A 22,826-nucleotide genomic window follows, 5' to 3' on the forward strand; every position below is an offset into this window, starting at 1 on the left:
GGTTTTTATTTCAGTCTTAAATGCGTCAGAATGTCTGCGAATTATTTCCTCCATTTATTAGTTTTTTTAGTTTTTTAAATTATTTCTCTGGTTAATTTTTATTTTCGCAGCCACAAAATTGTTTCTTCCATTTACAATACTTATTTCCTGTCGTTCCGTAAATTATTTCTGCCAGTTATCTATTTTTTTCTTGTTTGGTAATTATATATATATATATATATATATATATTTATTTATTTATTTATTTATTTATTTATTTATTTATTTATTTTTAAACGATCCGCAAATTATTTCTGTTATTTATTTACTTTACGTCAGTAATCAAATTATTTCTCCTATTAACGACCCTTTATTCGGCCTTGTCGGTTTGCAAATTAATTCTCACATTTCCACCTGTCCGTAAAATTATTCAATTGTTTTCACCGATCAGCAGCTGTAAAAATTTTGAAGAATGTCGTTCTGTAATACCGTAATACATGTATGTCTATCTACCATAGGTGCTGTTCATCCTGAATCTATAATAGCATACTCTTCAGATTAGTTTCACTAGAATCAGATCACGATTTGTTAATTACCATTCCATAAACATAAATAGCATAAAATGAATTTCAGTTCTACGGTACTTTGAATAAAAACATCATAAAATGCAAACGTTTTGCTCGAAAAAATCATATTCAGCCGCCACCCACCATCTTCTTTTAACAAACCTTCTTCACTAATACTTAACCCCACATCCAACTCGCACACATTCCTCTGCGGAATTTCTACCGAATCGGTACATGTCGGAATGTGTGTTCTGAGTGTATGCGTGGCCTATGACGTATTCATATGCTGTGAGAGTTGTGCTTGTTTCGTGTTCATGGTGGTGCTGCCATCCATCTTTCAACCTTCTTCACTGCATAATTTTCTAGGTCATTAGTTCAATTTATGGATTGACAAAATTGAATTCTTATATAAATAAAACCGATACTTTTACTACTCTTTATAAATGCGGTCAATTAGATAGCTTGAATTTATACGACGATACATGGCATCGGTTTCTGAAACTATCCTTTAAAAAGTATTCTTTAAAAGAAACGAATAATGGCAGATGTCTTGTTATGCAATTAAAAAATATACAATAGTATATCGTTTTTATCACTATATAGTATGTATTTCGGTGTGTGGCTTTTATAGAAGTTTAAAAAATGCTATTGGAAATTTCCTTACATGTTAATCCAAATTTGAGATTTCTTTATATGAAGTTAAATAAGATGTCCGTCGTTAAAGCTACCGAGACCATTTTCCGAAAACCGAGAAATTCTCGTTAGTCAAATGAGTTCTTCTTCCGTAGCACAAGATCATAACATTTACCCTCTAATTCATCCGACTGGCATGATATACAAGATTACCATAAACATACTGAGCGTGCATGTACGTAGTCATTAACTAACAAAACTATCTAACAGAGTGGTAAAAGAGCAAGGCGGAAAAAAAAAAACGAAACATTCGAACTTATTTAAGTTGTTTACTTCAATACATACATTTATATATAAAAAAAAACCCGGTGGTTTCTCTAAAGTTAGTGCGTAAAACTTCTTGGATTAGCATAATACGGAAAAAGGGTCTGGAGAATGTTCTACATAGAGGAGGCAATTTATGCATCGTATTCAACTAAAGTCGTTTAAGCAAGAATAACGACGAGGGAAGTAATTTCACGTGATTACTCATTTTTAAGACATTTTGTGTCTGTACTATATCATGGATAACTATTTTTTTTTCAATCCTCTTAATGCTTGCAGTTGAATTCTCTCTTCATCTTATCTTTTTTCTTTTCTCTTGATGAAGCAGAAAATTCTAGAATACTTTTTTTCTTCTCAGATTTTCCGAGAACTTCCAATTACTTACAACAGATATTCACCTTTATCTTGCTACTGTTAACGTATATTGGCGTATTCGTTGGAAGTGATTCAGAAAACCACTCTCAATCAATTAATCTCAAACACAATAATCCGATTTTTATATATTGTCAACTCATTCTTATTATCCTTGTAATTTTTTCCCCCAAAGAAATCCGTTCTTGAAATTAAATTATTCATCTTTTAAGTGAGATAGAAAAACCTTTTACGATAAATATTAAAATATATATCAATGCGTAATGTCTATTTACTTCGAGTTCCTTACCAAAACAATCAACGCTCGCAATAAAGACGTTTTCTATACGATTTCTTGAATATATATGATGTTCTGAAAGTTTGTGGACTGTGCCAATTCTGTTATTTTTAGCTAATAAAGATAGCTTATACAAATACAAATGCAAGGCTACAACAGGCAAAATGCCCAACGAGGTGGAGAAAAAGATGCCCATAACAAATATGGATGTCATATATTTCTAAAATACAGCAACCCAATTAAAAATGCAATTACAAAAACTAGAAACAATATACAGTATATAAAATATTATATAGTGCCCATGAACAATACTTATGGTTGTCTTATTGTAAGTATGGATAGTTTCTCGATTTAAACCGCGGCATGTTTATCGCATTTGTTTTTAAACGTGTCAATTTTGTTAGAATTTACTACCCCGAGGTAAGCTATTCCATTTACTAACAACCCTATTAGAGAAAAATTCCCTGTGACACCATAAGCTACAATTATCCCTTACCAATCGATACTGCTTCTTAGCCGGTGGTCCATGGACCTATTAGGGTCTTTGGACAGATTTCAGTGAGTTAGATGAGAAAAAAATCGACTGATTATTTTTACATTGCTATAATCTGAATATTGTTTTGAAAACATTGTATTTTTCTTTATATATATTATATCTTTTTTTCTTTCAATAAATTATTATTATTATTAAAGGGGGTCCATGTATTTCATCTTACTGGCACAAAGTGTCCGTGGACACGATAGGTTAAGAACCCTTGATATAATCATTCAAATACAAATACAAAGCCACAACAGGCAAATTGCCCAACGAGGTGGCTGACTTAAGAACATCATGGATCCCCGAGCCATTTTTTGGAGACCCTACCTACTACTACTACTACACCACTCATGCCCCCCTCCCCCCGCGGAACCCCCCAACGAATCGGTACATGCGAGAATGTGCGTGTACGTGTAGTGAAACCTGACGTGAAGTTTTTTTTGTTGTTTCTCTGTAATGCTTGTTATGTGTAGTGCTGCCATCTGCCACAAGTTTTTCTAAATATGAGTGAAGTGTTATGATTGAATGATTTATCGTTGTAGGACTGTTGCTCTCTGTGGCGAGACTTTTTAACGGGGAGATCGGCTCACATTTGCGCCTTGAAGTTGGGAACCACAGAAAACCAACTTCAGCCGACCACCACTGTGGGGTTCGAACCCGGATCCTCGCATCGCGAGTCCGTCACTATAACCACTCGACCACCACAGCGGCCTAATCTAAATATAATTCTGAAAAGTTGTACGTACCTATCCTTTTATTGATACAAAGGGTTGGTTTTCTTCATTTTATTGGTGTGATGGTGGAACACAAAAGGTTAAAAACCATTATAAGCAGATCGGGGGGGGGGCAGTAGGAAAAATCACCATCCCCGTTTCAGTGAAAAAATTTCATTATTCGCATAGGTGAGAGGGTGCAGGTGCACATTCATACCACCCCGGCTGTTTACTAAGCGTACTCTCGGTGATTCGCCCCTCCCCCTGTATCCGCTTATGAGTACCACTGAAACTATAGTGTGATTATTCAAGTATCTGAAGACATTACAAAGTTGTTATTTTCGGACAGTTTTGAATTCTGTGAAACGGGGTTTAAATGTATTTCGTTAATACTATGTATCAACGGACTCTTTCCAGCACGAATAAAACTTTCTGTGACATGGTGTCCGTTATCAAGAGGTTCCACTGCCCTAGTACAGTAGACTCTTGATAATCCGGTCTTGCGCTAATCTGGCCCATCCAGTAATCCGGCGTTTTTAGGCGGGTTTTCCTCAAGAATAGAAGAAGAAAACATATCTGTGTATAGAAGTTTACATTATTTAAATCAACTTCTTCAATTAACTTCCAGTAATCTGGGAAATTCGATAATCTGGCTTACCCTCCTGGCCTGATATGTGCCGGATAAGCAAGATCATACTGTAGTTTTATTTTCAGTGTTCTTCAACTGCTGGACCGTGGAAATTTCCTGCCGGTCCGCGAAACATTTCACCTAATGCCCGATGCATAGTTTTAGATTTCTCCCATTTATATAATTTTTGCTGGTGAGCACATTATTGCTCTTTTTTATAGTAATTATTTTTTTTGCCATTCCCACAAATTATTTCCATTCACTGTAATATTTTTTTTTCAGGTCTGCTTTTCATTTTTCCCATTTTCGTCAGTCCGGGCAATTTTTCAACTATTTTCACAGGCCCGCAGCTGTAAAAAGATTAAAAAACACTGGTTGTATATAGGGGCTGGATAAAATAATATGAACACCTGTGAAATGAGACAAAATCTTTATTAATGGGCTTTTTTGCTATAGGCTGTCATTACCGTCGACACCGTACTTCTCCCGACACCAACAAGGGTGGCCGTTTTCGTTACTGTGGCCCCCGGCCAGACGGGCTCCAACAATCTCATGCCTCTTTCGAAATCTGTGAGGAAAGCCATAACGAAGTTTTTTTAACGCCCCAATATACTATTTCGCATCCGAACGCTATCACTGCTACGACTAGACTGATGTGTGCACATTCTCGCCTGCTATGTGGCACTCTTGCACACTAGAGGGCGGAAGTATACGAATCCACAGGTTGCCTCGAGTGTTGTCTCATTTAACAGGTGTTCATATTATTTTGTCCAACCCCTGTAGGGGACACACGATGAACTTTCAAAAGTCATCAAATTCCTTCCACAATACAGGCTTTTCTTTAATCTCTACCTCATATGTAAAGGAAATCTCAGAGATCAGAAACCGTTCACCATTTTTCCAAGATTACTCAATTTTTCCTAATCTTTATTTCGTTCCCTATAATTGATCTCCTTAATTACCCTCGCAGATAAGTTTTTAATTCGAAAACTTTGAACAGCAACGACAAGAAAATTTCGTGAACGAAAAAATACCCTTCGAAGAGTTGAAATTAACCCTCAACCGTTTCCGGGCAAGAGAAGGGAGGGAAAAAAATAACAACACAACAACAACCTATATAGCTTACTTACGGTACCCGGAAATAAGACCGAAAAATTCCTGTTTATGGAAACTATTACGGAAGAATAACACATACATACACATTGTCGTACATTGTATACAAAGTCGATCCCGGACATCAACGGGAGAAATTCTTACATTGTCGACGTTACTTTGGGCTGTAAAGCGGTTTATTGGGCAGTAAAATGTTTATGACCAAACACGATAAAAAAAAAAATCTTTCCAGTAGGATTTACGCCTCAATACAAAGTGTGTAACAAGATAGAAGAGGAAAAAAAAGGAGATGTGATGTTGGTATAGGTAGAGTGTGTGCGCCTAAGATTCCGTTCATTTGGAATAGTGCAAAAGAAAAAAATATTGAAGAAGAAAAGTGTACATTTTGTTTCTCGTTTTATTGGTGTTTGATCGGGAAAAAAAACCGGATAAAGCTAACTATGAACATATAAAGAAAACGCTGTATCTTATTTTTTTCTAGACTTGGATTGGATACATCTCTTTGTCTAGTATGATTTTCCCTACAACGTAGGGTTTATAGAATATTATACTTTTGAGTACCATATGAACGATTGGCTTGGCAATTGGTCAATGAATGATTTTACTTCAGTTTTTTCAGCTTAAAGGCACATTTTGTCCAGAGTTATGCACTTTTGCCGTCCGTGTACAAGCGAAATTACGGTACTTTTTCGAGAGTCATAAGTGAATTTAAAGAAAACGCTTAAAATATTGTATTGAAACAAATCGGCAAAATTTTTTTTTCTTTATTCTATTTTAATTTACCGTAAACATGGGCTGTTTTGGCTCTTTTTTTTTGGAAATTTGAAATTCACTTTCAATAAGCCCCAATATTATTACTACTTTTAAGTTCTTGTAACTTTTTATTCCATGTTAAAATATGTATGTATTCATATGTAAATAATAAACAGATTTTTCTAACTAATTGAAAATAAATAAACTTTATGGGTCAATGTTACCCTTGCATTTGAGTAACTTTGGCTCATTTCACTTTTTCCTATCTTAAGGCACGAAATGAAGAGCTAGGGTATTTTTCTTCAGCCTAGGCTCGTAATAAAACTTTTTTTTTTTTTTAAGAATACAACTTTAAGAATACAACAATTTCAACTTACATTGACCATAAAAATTATAATTATCTACAAGTTTCTTTTTTTTAGTTTAAACTTAAAAATCTTGTCTTACAAATTTGACCAAAAAAAATACCTCTTTTACCAGGCTTAGGAGGCTTGATTATTGGGAACCCTGACATGGCCCCCCACAAGAAGGAGACTGACAGGGCTCCCAGCCCTATGGGCCAGGACAATTGACATCATTTTTTTCTTTTTTCATGCTATAAATTCACTATAGAAGGACCCGCCAGCGAAGATCGCAGCCTAGCGGCCCTGCTCGAGTTATGTGGGACCATGCACCCATAATCACGCATTTCGTCAATGTGACTAGCAAATGCTACTTCATCCCCTACACTAAAAACCTTGTTATGACTTGGTTTGCTAAAAAATTCATTTTTAAGTTTGTTTTTAATGTGTGTGTGTGTGTGGTGCTTGGATGTATTTCAAAGTTATCTGCAGCTTATTTTTTATTTATTTCAACAGATCTAATTTCATCTAAACAGTTAAGAGAAGGGTGTCATTGCTGCAGTCTGTATAACTTAGACTTCCATGCTAACGCTTGTATTTATACACCAGCTTTTCCGGTCTGTAAACAAAAACTTGAAATAGGAAAGACATAAAAAATAAACATAATAAATTCACTGCATAATTATGTTTTCAAGTGCACTCACAAACCAACTGCCAAGGATTGAAAAAATATGACCCACTTTGGCCCATCAAAATGTTAGACCGAAGTAAGGCATATCTTTCAAGCTACCAGAGCTTGAATTTTCATGTTAAATAATTGATGTTTTTGGAAAAAATGAAAGATTAAACGAAATTCTAATTACACTGTAGTTAAAAGAATCAAATTGTGTTTCTATTTAGGTGCCTACCATACTTGACAAAGCTGGATTATAACCCCCATAGTTGAAGATATTTGGGAGATGAAAAACCATGTGCAATCACAGCATACAAAACCACCACTGTTGCTGCCTAGTCTGCCATTCGTGAACTATCTCAGCTGCCTTGAATGAATGAAAGATCGAGTGAGCAATTGAACGACTGAGTGAATGAATGAGCGAAACCGGCTTGTCACTAGAGCCAGCTCGCTCTCACTCACTCACCTGGATCACTTAATCGACCACTACGTAGCTCATTCTGTCATTTACTCACTGGGTCGCTATCTATGTCACTCACTTACTTCCTAGGTTGCTCACTTTGTCATTCACTTATTAGGCCACTTATTGTATCATCAACTCACTAGGTTGCTCACTCTGTTATACACTCAATCTCCTGGTCACTCACTCACTAACCACCTTGGTCACTCACTCTCACTCACACACTAACTAGATCACTCACTCTATTGCTCCCGGACTTGGTTGCTCATTCTGTCACACGCACATGATCAACGGGTCGTTCACTTACTGACTCGGTCGCTCACTCTGTCACTCACTCAATCACCAGCCCATACATTGTACCACTGGGTTGCTCACCATGACGCTCACTCTTTAGGTCGCCCACTCACCCACTACGTCACTTACTCTATCTCTAGGTCACTCACTCTGTCACTCGCTCACTCACCAACACTAACCACCCTGTCAATCACTGAGTAACTGCATCACTTACTGACTTACACGGTCATTCCTCTATCACTTATTGGCTCACTGACTCGTATCGAACTGCTTACTGCCGATGAATTGTTAGTCAGTGCATTTTAGTAGCGGTGAATTTTCCGTCGATTAATTGTTGGTCGGTGGATTTTCTTAGCAGTGTATTTTCCTAGCCGTGAAATGGATGGCGGTGAATTTTCCTTAAACCCGGTACGTGTCACTTCTCTTTTAGGGCGACCACGGACCCATATTTCCCCTAAATTCTGCCCGTTCCTAGTTTTATACAAAAATTTGACGTTTTTTCCCACGAAATTCACTTGAAATTCTAATCTTCTCTGAAATCGTCTATGAAGATCATTTTCATAACCTCTATCAATATATTCATGTGTTCCAATGTATACCGCCGGTGAATCCACTAGTGCGCAACTGAACTTTGTATGTTCAAGTGAACTTTGCAATTTCTCCGGACTTGATCTCAACATTAGGACTATAATATCCAAATCTAAATATGTCTCTAACTGGCAATGAAAAGTCCCCCCCCCCCTGCTCCTTCAGTCTTGTGATATTACTAATACCAGCAATTGATCAATATCGATAATTCCCACTTACATATTTATAGTTCATTGGACCTGAATTTGTACATGTATCATGTTTTTCATGTTCTATTTTCAGATTCGGACCTATGAAAAAAAAAACCTTCCAGCAGAAGACAAGATGAGAGAAGTTGGTGTTGCAGATTGGCTGATGGTTGGGGACAGAGTACAGTGATGACGGCGGATGGCTCGGGATGTTTTCGTTGGCCTCTTGAGGGCGATTCGCCCGGGCTCCTTGGCGGGGGGTTCCGGGGACTTTGGGGGTGTGATTGCCGTGAGTCGGAGGTGATGGGGGGCCTCGGCGGGATTGGGTCCTGTGGCTTACGAGCCGGGGATGCCAGCGGGCATCTCCGGCAGGAGAGTTTTTCCAGCATGGCCCGGCCGCTAGGTAATCTGCCTCAGAGCTGTGCCATGTTTGGTGTTAATGTCTGTAGTCCTTTGCGTGGGTTGGAGGTCGGCCCATGGTCTTGGTGGCTAGCTGGGCTTTTTCTTTTTTCCAGCATGGCCCAGCTGCAAGGTAGCCTGCTTATATCCCACAAGGGACAGAGCGGGGGCCATGTTTGGTGTTTGCATTTTCATAACCTCTAAATTAAACTGTATTATGATAATTATGACTATAAATATGGTATATATATTCATATCTTATATTTTCAAAGAATTTTTTTTCAGTGAAATAAATTTTAATTGCCCGCAAAATTGCAGTATTTGCCCTTCATACCCTCAACCGTCTATTGCTAATATCTGATCGATTTCATCAATAATTACAATTTTGTCAACTTTTCCAAGACTGATTTGAAAAAATTGATAGTAACTGACGTAACCGACTTTCTAGACAATCGGCAATAACAGTATTTTTTTGGATTCCAATTATCCGTATTTTTCCTGGATGAAATATGGTCACCCCACGGTAGTTCCGTAACGGAACGTTTGTGTTAGTTGGTGGTAACAGCAACCTTCTTTTCCTTCGTGACTTTCTACCAGTTTCACTAGCGTTTATGTACTGAGTCCTACGAATGACCATCTCAAGCTTTATTGACAAAACAAAATAATCAAGTCTCTCTACAAACATATTTTCATCGTATCATGATAAAATTCTTCTTCCTTTTCCGCACACATCGCAATTTTATGATCGTGCCAGTCCGCGTTGAACCCCTTTTCGTATGCGTCATACCAGAAAAAAATTTGGTATATATGGTATTCATTACTCATCTATTGACATAGATCTCTTCCTCTTCTTCTTCATGGTGCAACCAACATTCACTCCGGACATGTTTACATTTCATGGAAAATCAGTTGCACATAATGTACAACTAGAATCATTTTTATTTTCACGGTCGTTAATGGCAAACACGTGTAGGCGGTAGAAAAAAAAATTGTACAGCATTATTTGAGTGCTAAGTGAAGAGACAGGAAGAACTCGTGCCGGTCGGTACCAGCCGGTAGACGATTTCCACAAATCAGACATAACAGTCCGTAACCGCCAGCGAAATTTCTGCTCGAAGAGTAATAAATCGTTTGTTCATAATGTAAACAATCACACGGTTATAAGAATCTTTTGGGAATCTGCGTACACATAGATGTATGTGTTTCACATTCCCACAGAACGCTAGTGGTGATTATTACACAAAATAAAAAAAAGAGTTGAAAAGGAAAAAAAAAAGAGAAGAATAGGAAAAGTTGCGCAAGACGACAAAAAACTCCAGACCATCGTTTGGAATCACACTTGCTAGTCGGTAGTATTCCCACGGGCACCGGCAGTCGACGCAAAATGGAGAAATATGGAGACAACAGCATTGAATTGCGGAAAAAAGAAGGTAACCGACAAATGAATATTTCGAATTATAATCAAATTAATGTAAAAAACAGTCTTAATACTGGTTATTTTACGGCTCAGGTATAGAATCCATAAGAGTACTAGTGAGTATATGGCTTGGATTTCTCTAAACAACTGACGTGTTAATAGCGATTTGTGTATGAAAAATATGTTGTCGAAATTATGAAAGGAAAGCAGTGTTTTAATAATCGGGTTTTTTTTTTAAATTTTATGTCTTGTTACCAGTACGATTCTGTCAAAAAGACGATTTTCGGAAATATTGGTTGTAATCAATCAGAGGAGATCGTTAATCAGGGGTTGGTTGGAAATGCATACTATTATTACACGGGGGGAAATTAGGAAATTATTATTTGGCCGTAAAAAAGGGGTGACTGCATCTGAGGAGTTACCGTCAAGAGGGGTTTTACTGTATTTGTATGAAAAATTGTACACGACTCACGCGCTTATTGTCGGTCCTACCTATAACGTATCTAAAAGTTAATACAAAATCATCTTATATATAAATATGAAAGTATGTATGTATGTTTGTTCTTTATATACAAATCGACAATTTTGTACCGATCTTTGCCAAATTTTGCATATATACCTAACAGGACCGGGATTGAACTATGGGCTGCTTTAAAAGTTCTTCAGAGCAGGCAAATACCCGAAATGGGCGAAAAACCATTGGGCAACAATGGTTCCTGTGCCCACAGTTACTTTGGTTGCCGTGCGTTTTGAAACAATGCGTTTCAGACATGCATATATGCCTTTATAATGGTTTGTCACTTTTTCAATTCTCCCAGTGATTGAAGAAAACCCAGGCATTGCCGGGTATCATGGCTAATAAATAAATAAGAAAAGAATTGGTTTATTTTTCATGTATTCAATTTTCATTTGCGATCAAATTAAAGTACTGTAATTGATACTTTCTTTTTTTTTTTTCAAACCGAGCACAACTCAGGTCTATCACCATCGTTGCGTGATTTACTACCTAGTGAGTTGTGCCGGAAGTGTAACTGTGTGTGTACCTTCCGGCTGAGTGCGTATGTAGTGTTGTGTTTGATTTTTCACTGCCGCCATCTATATTTCAGAATTGAAGTAAGTGACGCGTTATGATTGAGTTACATTTGTACTGTTAATAAGTGTGTTGCCCTCTGTGGCGATACTTGTTAAAAGGGGAGATCGGCCAGCACCTCCTAGAGATAGAAGACCTCTGCACTGTTTCCTCCATAAACGTCATTCAGACTATATCTAGCAAGTTAGGAATTCAACCACATATTGAAACACAGCATCCTATTTCGTTTCTTCTTATTTTGGCGTAGAATCTTCCCGAGCGGCTCATCCAAATACAGCATAGTGATTGGATGTGGGAAATAGAAATCGCCAATTCTGAGCCCTATCATTTCTTTTCCTCACAACGATGATACTGGCATGAGCAGGGAATTTCCCCCCCCCCGAATATTCTGAGGGAAAACGGACTACTTACTGACGTCACAGGCCGAATGCGGAGGCCTATCTCTAGGAGGTGCTGGATCGGCTCGCATTCGCGCCATGTAATTGATACTGCGTAACATTACAAAAGTACTATTATGGCATTTTATAAAACCGACTCTTCATGTTGGGATACCGGCATTTTTCGAAATTTATTAAAAAATCAGTGGTTCTTAACCAGGGTCCTTTGAAAAAAAAGAAACCATATCTTTTTCGTTGAAACAGAGCGGCGGGCTATGTTCTGGTGGGGGGGGGGGGGGGAGGAGTGTCCTGTAAAATATTTTTTCAAAGACTTAAATTTCTTTGGTCACATATTTGGCGTACATCCTACTACTACTACTACTTAACCGTACATGCAAATCGTACACATTCCTCTTCGGAATTTCTAACGAATCAGCACATGCCAGAATGCGTGTTCTGAGTATGTGTGTAGCCATAATGTATTTATGTTGTCGAGTTGCGCTTGTTTCGCGTTCGTGCTGCCATTCTGCCGTCCATTTTCTGAAACGAAGATGGAAATGCTTGAATTTTCATGTTATGTTAGTATCGTGTTGTTGGTCTGCCTGCTCTCTGCGGAGAGACTTTTTCAAATGGGGACCGGCACGCATTCGCTCCTCGAAGCTGGAAAACCGCAGGAAACCAACTTCAGCCTACTACCACTGTGCAACTCCGCTGACGACACTGTGGTCGGCTGGCGTACATCCTCTCATCCCACGTGTATATTTGAATATGTACATTCAAAAAATTATTTTTGTTGTTGAGAGGTTCGTATGTAAGAGATTCAACTTTCCAAAAGAACACTGTTTTATGTGAGATTTCATTTGATTTCACGTTCATTAATTAATTAATTAATTGAATATTTTCATAACATCTGAGAGAGAATATCTTCATATTTCATCATATAGTTATTAGATTTTTTGTGATAATTGTTCTTTATTTCGGTAGCTGTATTTTAGGTACATTATTCGACATCCATATTTTTATGAGCATTTTGCCATGTTGGGGCTTCTGTAATTGTATTTATATATACGTAAAAATATGTGTAGTACCCAAACTTTAAAACATGATTCAAATACCATAACATTCCAACGAATCTATTGCCAATAAGACTTTTTTTTTTTAATGTCGAAGGTATATCCTATATGTATTTTATTAAATTGTTCTATTCCTAAAAGGAAGGCAAGAGAGTGAACCCAGAAAAGCAAGACATGCCGAGTCATCAAGCAGTAATTTCGACGAAAATCATCATCCTATCATCCATGATTCACCACAGAAAAGGTTGATACACGTGGAAACGATATCGGCTAACACTGCGAAGAAATACTCTGATTATAGAGATGATGATCACTCCGATGCCGGTAAAGAATACCTAATTGAAGAATAATAGCATTTGCCTTAATACAGGATTAGCATAAATGAATCAAGCGATTATAAAAATTCATATTTTCAAAGCCATTATGCGTAATATAATCTGTGGTACACGTGAATAATTGTGGTAATTGTTTATAAACCACCATTGTCGGAAACACTCGATGAACTTATATTCCGCATCAGTGCTGCATTTTAAACCATTTTTCAAACCATTGACTATGTACATAAGCGCCTTAGGTTTTGTGGACATTGCTCAGCGGCGGTCAAAAAATCGAATTGAATGCTCGGTTTAATTCTTAAAAAGGTCTCTTCGTGTTCTCCTAAAGTCATTCTCACACTTTTCTGAACAAAGTTCGTCCTAGATTGGAGTATACTGTTAGGTTTTTTCAACACACAGATACCCTTTACGTTAGTTCCGTAATGAATATTAACGCGAGTATCTGTCTGGTATTTGAAGGTGAAGTTAGGTTTTGGAGACCATACCAATAGAAAGATATAGATTTCGGTGAGAGGGAGCAGAGTAGAGCTGTGCGTGCTCTTGTTGGCACACAAGGCTTGAGCTATGAAGAAGTACTTGAGTTTTTGAAAATGTTTACATATTAGAGGAACGCATGTGTCGGGGGAGGGGATATGATCAAAGTGTTTAAAGTTTCCAACGGCATGGATAGGATGTACCATGAGTTATTAATACAGTTAGTAATAATAATGAGTCAGTCAACTGCTTCGACAAGGGAACACCAGTATCGAATAGTAAGGAACAAATCTAGGTTGTGGTGTTGCGAGGAGTTTTTCGGTAACAGGGTTGTGAATAAATGGAATAGCTTACCCCTGGTAGTCGTGGTAGTCGTGGTAGTACCTGGTAGTCGTACCACAACTGGCACGTTTAAAAAAAGAAATACAATGTTTATAATAGGATGAATCGAGAAGCTGCCCATACTTAGACAAGACAACCATAATTTTTTATATATTCTCATAACTTTTAGTTGTTGTTTTTTTCGTAATAATTGCTCTTATTTTTTGGAATACTGACTTAATTTTTCGAATTTTGTGCAATCTTCAATCTATAAAGATTCAAGAGATAAATCTTGATATACATTTTTATTTTTTTTATAAAATTTTATCGCACATAGTGCTTGTCCGATGGGTACAATTTTAAACCGAAAGGCAGAATCTATCACTTTTGAGTTATTTCGCGTCAACAGAATTTCAGTTTCAGGCAATATTCGGACTTGGTATTACAGGTTAGTGAAGCATCAATTAATGAAACAAAAACTAACCCCTAATAGCTATATTAGCTATTATTGACAAATTAAATTTTTACAATTTTTTAATGTAAATTAATATATAAAAGCACAAACACGTTAAGACAGAAATTGAAATTACAGAAACTGTAAAATTCAAATATAAGATATAAAATATACAAAATAACTGCTTTACAATGTCGTTCAAACACCAATGGAAGAAATTCAATTCATTTTTCTGTGTTTTCACTTTCCTCATCATCATGAAGCTTTATAGTAACCCTTATGAACAGAAGTTGTTTCTTCCCCCCCCCTGTTTTTCTACTACAGAGTTTTTCTGGACTCTTCAGAGTTTTTCCACTATACACCTACCTGTTAGTGATGTTTCCCCCACAGATAATGTATCTTTCTACTACGTACGTGTAAGAGCGAAAGAGAACGAGTAGGGTGAGATTCAAAAGTGAAATCTATTTCATACCCTCTTATCTACTATACTGGTTTCCTTTTCAATTTATTTATTTTTTCCTTTTTTCTATTTCTTCTTTCCCCTTCTTTTTCCTTCCTTTACGGTTAGGTTAGGACAAGGTTACAGATTTATGGCCGATCCATCAAATAGCGATCATCCAAATTTGTTGCCAACAGCTTGTACGCGAAGGGGGGTTAACAAACAAAAACATTAGGACCTAGAAATTTATATTAAAATATTCTAAACATACATGGCAGGTGCTTCAATTCTCATTTATGTAAGTATCAAGCTGAAGGTTTCACGCTATCTTCGGATAAACTTTTTTTAATGGGAGATCGGCCCGCACTTGTGCTTTGAAATTAGGAAACTACAGAAAACAAATTTCAGGTCACCACAACTGTGACGTTGATGGGTTCGAACCTGGATCTCCGTGATGAAAGTCTAGCACAATACCCACACCACCTGACAGTTGCCAAAAAACCCTTGTTAATGTTTCAAAACTGCCATGTAATCTGTTAGAAACAGTTTCTCTGAAATCGTAGACTCAATTATGCTTTTAAATTTTTCGGTCGCTGACTTTATTATTAATACAATGATTTGTGCAACAAAAATTACCAAATCATCAGAAAGTTTATGCAAAAATCTACAACTATACAAACAATAAATGAAATCATGGATGGTGTGCGCAGTAGCCCAGGTTATAAGATACTGGCCTAAAGTACCAAAGGACGTGTAGAGATATCGCGAGTTCGATACCCGGGGTTCGTTCTCGTCAGAAACTTTACTGATACATGGGTACATCAGAAACGACAACATGACCGCGGATAAAGATTGCTACCACTAAGAGTCCCACACCGAGGGGTTATCGCACCAACATCTCTAAGAGTATTTAAAAAAAACTGTCGTTCGGAACCGGCAATGAATGGTAGGTCCCGGTGTAATTAGCCCTATTGTGCAGAAAGTCCGCGGTGCGACAAAAATTGATAAACACAGTACTTGAATCTGAAAAAAAGCACACGCTTCTCCTTCCGAGACTAATTCACAATTGCTAAACAATAAGTTTAATAACCACTTTATAAATATTTCACAACAAAATCATGAACATGATTATAGTTTTGAGCAATTCATTACTCCCAGTGATAAATCCTTTTTCTAGCTCCCACTGACCGTAATGAAATCCATAGAATAACGAAATCACTCAAAGACAATGCCTCTTGTTTCAATACTTTAACTACAAAAATTCGCAAACGTCTTCCTGAATGTATGTTTCACCTACTCGCAGACCTAGTTAATAATTGCATTGAAAGAGAATTTCAATTTCAATCAATTTAATTTTCCCGAATCACTTGAATGAGCTATTGTGTTATTCCTATTTTTAAAATTGGTTACACAAATAATATTAGCAACAACATGCTAATCTCAATATTATCACTTATCTCGAAATTAATTGAAACGCTAATTAAAGACGGGGGGGGGGGAATTCACTCTTTTTTAAATAACAATAAATTATTTTCTAATAATCAGCATAGTTTTCTCCCTAATGGAAACACAGAATCTGCTCTTTTAAACTTTTCTGAATACGTCTACGGGAATATTGATCAATCCAGAAATACAATAGGCATTTTTCTTGACATAAGAAAAACATTTGGCAGAGTTAATTAGAAAATATTGCTCTCAAAACTGTATTCTTATGGAATAAGGGGCAGTTTTTTTCAATTTTCACAAATCTTATCTCACCAATAGACCTCAAAAATTCAAATGCAATAATTATTTAAGTAATGCCATGGAGATAATCAGAAGAGTCCTACAGGGATCTAATTTAGGACCATTATTATTTATAATTTTTATCAATGATCTCTGTAATTTGAATATTAAAAGTAAAATCATCACATTTGCTGATGATACTGTTATACTTTATTCAGAAGATGACTTTCCCAACACTTATCAGCAATATAAAGGCTGACCTAATAACAGTTCGTAATTGGTTCACTGCTAATGATCTCCTAATAAATGTCTCCAAAAGTAAATTTATCAACTTTTCCTTACAAAGTATTCCACCTATTGCCTACGACAAAATTTTTCATGAATCAGTTTGTATTATCTATAATTCATGTAACTGTCAACGTCTCGAGCAAATATCCACCATAAAATACCTTGGTATTTATATTGATCAAAACTTAAAATGGCTCTCGCATTGTAATTACTTAAAAGCAGAACTCTCCGTTTCATTATTTACAAATTACACAACCTAAAACCATATGTAAACCAATCTTTTTTCTTAACCTATTTTATCATTCCATGTTCCAATCACACTTACTTTATGGTCTGCCACTCTGGGGTAGTGATTATCTTACCACTACAGCTCCCTTAATTTCCTTACAAAAAAAGCTATTAGAATTTTGATGGGAAATTACATCACTCCCTCAAATGAACTTTTTATACACCTAAATATACTACCCTTAAAGGCATTTATATTTTATATTTTTTTAGATGCATACTTATAATAAAAAAAACCAGTTCTCTTCATCTTTGAATTCGTCACGAACATCCAATAGACATAATTTCATATACTCTCTACCTTTAGTTCATAAAAATACTCTCAAAAAACATTTTGGAGCTTTCTCATTCCCAAATTTTATAATAGCTTACCGAATGATCTTATACAGCCATCCACATTTTCGATTTTCTAAAAACTTCTTAAACAATACTTATTACAAATAGTCAATATTGAAAACTACTTTTGATTTCGCCCTCAAATTCACACTCCTTTCTTTGCTGCAGATTGACTTCCCGCTCCAGCTGGTTAATTTCTCATTTAAAATTCCCTTGCTGTATTATTTCAAATCACATTATATAACCAAATCATTTAATATATGTAATAAGGCACCCCCCCCCTATCGTTGCATCATTATATTGTATATATATATCCAATGCATTGTGTGTGTGTGTGTGTTTGGTTTGATTTTTCATTTTTTTATGATTTTTTTCTCTCTCCAAAATTACTAAACACTGTAATAATATTTTATATTGTATCACAATTGTAGTGTTTATAAATTAACTTCATTGTAACAACCAGTATGAGACCTAGGTGTCTCATACTGGTATACTAAATATACTAAATATTACATTAATTAAATGTAATGTTTTTATCGGCCTTATATATTAATAATAATAATAATAAAATTATCAAATCAAATCATTGATTTTCTGCAAGTACGAGAATTTTATATGAATCTTGATATACAGTGTTTACCCAACACTTGAATATATTCAATGGGAAAAAGTTTCTACTGTTTCCGGTGTTTCATGTTTGTTTAGTTGTAAGTACTTTCACTGATTATCTAAATATGGTAATAAAATTAGTCATTCATAACTCTGACATTTTCGAGGAAAAGAAAAATCATAATCTTTGTGTTATATGTAAATGAAGAGGATATGTTAAGAATTTGAATTCAAGAATAAACATATTTAGTTAAGACTCCGACAAATATTTCGGTATCGTGAAAGTGAAATACACTTTTGTTATCTCTCTTCTCTCAAGGCTTCAAATACGGTATTCATAAATGGCTTTACGTTAGAAAATTTATACGTTTCTTTCACAGTGTACATGAGAGATATAGAAATATTTTGCCGGATAAATGAAATACCAACATTTCTCATAAATAAACGTTTTTTCATAAATCTCGTCACACACACACACATTGTCTTCGAATTATTCAGTTACATTTTTTTTCATGGCGTTGTACAAGAATTTTTCGTCGTCATTTAATTATTTCGTCATTTCTTTATAGTAAAACTCAGACAATAAAGAAAAAAGGGTGATACAAACGCAAAATCTAGATTCGAATCCGAAATCACCTACACACTAGTGATTGAAGCTACACTCTATCACTACTCGATCCCATATATACTAGGCTATACAGGGTGCATAGCAAACGGAGATGTTGCATTTTACCGGCGAACCGTTGATTCAAGAGGTATACTTCCAATTAGAAAAGGTTTCTAAATAGCGTGTAGTACTCAGATACGTCATTCATGTGATGCCAGGGGTTGCATAGTTATCGAAATAAGAAAATAACTCTTTATACGATGCCCGTGTGCCCCAAAACCAAATTAGAAAGTTGTTGCCCTGTCTCTCCTGATGCCGAAAATAAAACCACGTATGTGAGTGCAGTATTCACTCAAATATTCGAATTCGAAAACCTGAGTGAACTTGGGAAAAAAACAGCTTTAAACGAGGAAAAAACCGTTTTACCCGTATTTAACACTATTTCTTCCCAGCACTTACTTTGCTCCGTTTCTAGAATTCGAATATCTCAATGAATATTGCATTTAGGAACGTGGATTTTTTTTTTGTTTTTGACACCAGGAAAGACGGGTGGGGAACAACTTTCTAATTGCGTTTTGTGGCACTGCGGGACTGTATAAAAAGTTATCATTTCTATTTTATTAACTATACAATCCCTCGCAACGTGAATGATGTATCTGAGTACTACACGTTATTTGGAAACTTTTTTTCTAATTGGAAGTATACGTCTCTCTCGGATCAACGGTTCCCGAATAAAATGTCATACCCCCGTGTTTGCTACGCACCCTGTATACAACTACCCGGTCGTCTAATTTACAATTAAAATGTTGTTGCCTTGGCTCTCCTGAGGGCATTAAAGAAATCAACGGGTTCTTTTGTAATTCTAAGTGCAGTAATCGCTGAGATACTTGTATTCAAAATCTGAAAAAAGTTGGGAAAAAAGGCATAAATGAGAAAAAAGAGCTTTATCCGTTGGTTTATGCTATTCATTCCCAACTTTTCTCGATTTTCGAATTCAGACATCTCAGCGAATATTGCTCTTGAAAACATCGATTTTTTTTCTTTTGGTGCCTCAGGAGAGACAGAGCAACAAATTTCGAATTGGAAGTTAGAGGACAGGCCTAACGTATAAAAAGAGATTTTATTTTATGACGACTCGCTGTATTTTCACTCTCGAAACTGGTATAGAGGTTCGAGTTTTGTTTGCAAATTAGAACCTCTTCGAGAGAGAAACAAACGATTGATGAGATAAGTTAATAAAACGTGATCACGTATTTCCAAGGAATCCACACGATCCGTCCAGGGAATTAGTTAGAGTACATCCATGTCTCCTAATCGAGATTCGAACCCACACCTGCACAGTGATAGGCTAGCTCCCTAACCACTCGACTGCCAGGCGGCAGAATATAAAGACCGTACTAGGACCAACAGAACATCCTGTATGTACAGCCACAAAAAAGCTCCTTTATTTATCCTGGAATAACTCGCGAACCATCGATCCCGGAAGCATACTGTCCTTTTCCTCATTTTGAGTAATTTATGGATTTAAGTACTTGAAATTTCAATTGGAGGCCATTTAATTAACAGGCCCTCAGTTGTTAATTCGTATTTTATATTACTGTGTAAACAAGCGTACACATTGTTCAATTACTTTCTGTAAGAATGAATTTATAGATAATACATTTTGTGTAATAAGAACACGTTCTTTTGAAATAATGAATTTGTTTGCCTTTCCTCAGGAATCGAAATGACCGTCGTACAATTACTTGATATTCTCGTAATGACCGTAGAACTCTACAACTCCGTTGAAGAAGTGACTCATAAAATGGACTTGCAAGATGCTTCTGATATTGGCCGAATAGAATATGAAAGAGATGTTCGCGGCACACTCACCTCCAATGCACAGAAAAATGAACAAAAGCAAACGCATGAACATTCATCGAATGACTCCATATACATTCCTGAAATCGTGGGTTTTGATGATCCTTTCTATAGCTATCGAAAATGAAGTCGCGAATTCTTATTTTGGAATCTTTTATTCTATGTGATACGGACTAAAGTTGATTCTATAGATAAGGTACACTATTGTTAGTGAACCGCTTTTTTAAGATCTTTTCACACGAGTTAAGTAGTTTAGTAGTTAATTAAATTTCATATCGATAAATATAAAATTATCCCAACGCAAGTGAACAAGTCGTGAATGCTCATTGGATAATACGAGCCTGTGCCCACTGGCGCATGCGCAATAGAGCCTATTTAACCGAAAAAATAGAATCCGGTTTGTCTACTTGTCTACTAAACAACTTTACAACTTAACACAAAGGTAGCAAAATGAATTTATACCATAAAAAGGCTAAACGTTTTATTGTTCCGCTATACAACCTTAATATGCAGAAAACTCAGGATGTTATAATTGATAACTTCGGCATGTAGAATACGAAATTAATACCCCTACCTCCGACATTAAATATTATATATATCCGGCATTATGAGACAAATCAGAAAGGAAATGTGAATTTTCTCATGCTATCAAATTTGAGAGGTGAAGGAAAGAACATAACTTCACGTCATCTCTAATGATTTACTTTCAATATTAGGCAATTGACAAGTAGATGTGGTAACAATTCTTTTTTCGAAATTTTGCTCCCCGACGTGTCTCAACAACGGTTGGTTGCCCAACGAACGTATTGACTGTCTTTTTATTTGTGAATTTCAGGAGAACCCAGTCACCAACCTTTGCTTCTGAAATGTTTTTTGACGTTACGTGTATAAGATTTCATTGTTCCTCCACATTTGGAGACACTCATCTTTTAAATCCGTAGAAACTGCTAGGGCCGACTAAGGACCTCTTTCTCCCCATTCATAGCAGAGGTGATAAATTTTCAAATTTCACATTTTATTGATTTAGCTTTCAAGCTATTAGCTTCAAGTGTAAATAAGATATCATGACAACGCTATTAAATCCAAAGATAATAGTTAAAATAGAAGACAGAAATGTTAGAATGTAACAAAATGTGTGTTAAGGTAAAAAAAAGAAAAAAATATGTATATTATATAATTTACAAAAAATAAAACAATATTTCTCTCAATATATACAAACGATATATTAAAGATATATTACAACACATCTATACAGGGCGATTCAGAAAAGATGGGAAAAGCTTTAAGAGGTGATAATACACACCAATACAAACAATTGTTATCATAGGAACCCAATGTTTCATCTAACATGAAACGCGTTTCAAAACGGTCACTCCGCAAACGTTAAAACGGCATTCCTGTTGAAATTTATCGGGAGAAAAAAAAAACCACATATGAAAATGTAACCTGAGGAAGAAGAAGGGACCGTATGCAAATCTACGTCACAGTGAATAAAATGCGCGGACTCAGTATTACTAAAGTGTTCCAATATCCCGTACGTAACAACTGTTTGCAACCGGTTGCACGCTGGAATAACTTCACAGGGCTGGTGTCCGCACCTTTTATTCACTGTAACGCAGATTTGCATACGGTTTCTTCTCCTTCCTCAGGTTACCTTTGCATGCATGTGTGCTCTTTATCTCCGGATAAATTTCAACAGGAGTGCCGTTTTAACGTTTGTGGAGCGGCCGTTTCGAAACGTGCTAGCGCGTTTGGGTTTCATGTTAGACCATGCATTCTTGGATGACAATTGGTGTGTACTATCACTTCTTAAAGTTTTTCCCATCTTTTGTGAATCACCCTGTATACATGTATACAACACTCGTCTGTATCCGCACACAATACACATTTGAGTACGTGTACATTCAGTGTACATTTAAATACGATTCAAAATGCAGCGATTTCTCACATGCAGTTTCAGATTCTTTAGCCGTCTAGTTACATCTCCTCTTTTTTCTCAGAAGTCACCAAATTTTCCATAGTAAATAACTTTTAAAATAAATTTGCATACTATAAATCATTCAGCCCAGAATTCAATAACATTGTTAAATTATCAAGTTGATGTTTTTCAAATGCGTGTGGCGTTGTCTCATATTTAAATAATATGGGCAACGAAAAAAATGCATAACTGACGTTTTAAATTCGTTGCCATTCCAATAAGTGAATACAATTGACCCCTGGAACAATCTTGAGGGTTCCCAAAGTTGATAAAGCCCAATGCAAATAGGTACGGGACTGGAGTAAATGCATTGGGTTCC

At 36.2% G+C, this 22,826-nt stretch overlaps 1 protein-coding gene across 1 annotated transcript; it reads left to right on the plus strand.

Annotated features, from left to right (window-relative positions):
- The first annotated feature begins 10,223 nt into the window (after positions 1-10,223).
- Positions 10,224-21,584, plus strand: LOC149076107 (uncharacterized). The gene is made up of 3 exons (XM_089242184.1): positions 10,224-10,269; positions 12,938-13,120; positions 20,388-21,584. The coding sequence occupies exons 1-3, from the start codon at positions 10,224-10,226 to the stop codon at positions 20,654-20,656; spliced, it is 498 nt and encodes a 165-aa protein (XP_089098310.1). The 3' UTR covers positions 20,657-21,584.
- The last annotated feature ends 1,242 nt before the right edge of the window (positions 21,585-22,826 follow it).

Source organism: Pholcus phalangioides, unplaced genomic scaffold (genome assembly GCF_987345545.1).
Source record: "Pholcus phalangioides strain wild (caught in Gottingen) unplaced genomic scaffold, Ppha-v1.0 ptg000015l_1, whole genome shotgun sequence".
Classification (NCBI taxonomy): Eukaryota; Metazoa; Arthropoda; class Arachnida; order Araneae; family Pholcidae; genus Pholcus; species Pholcus phalangioides.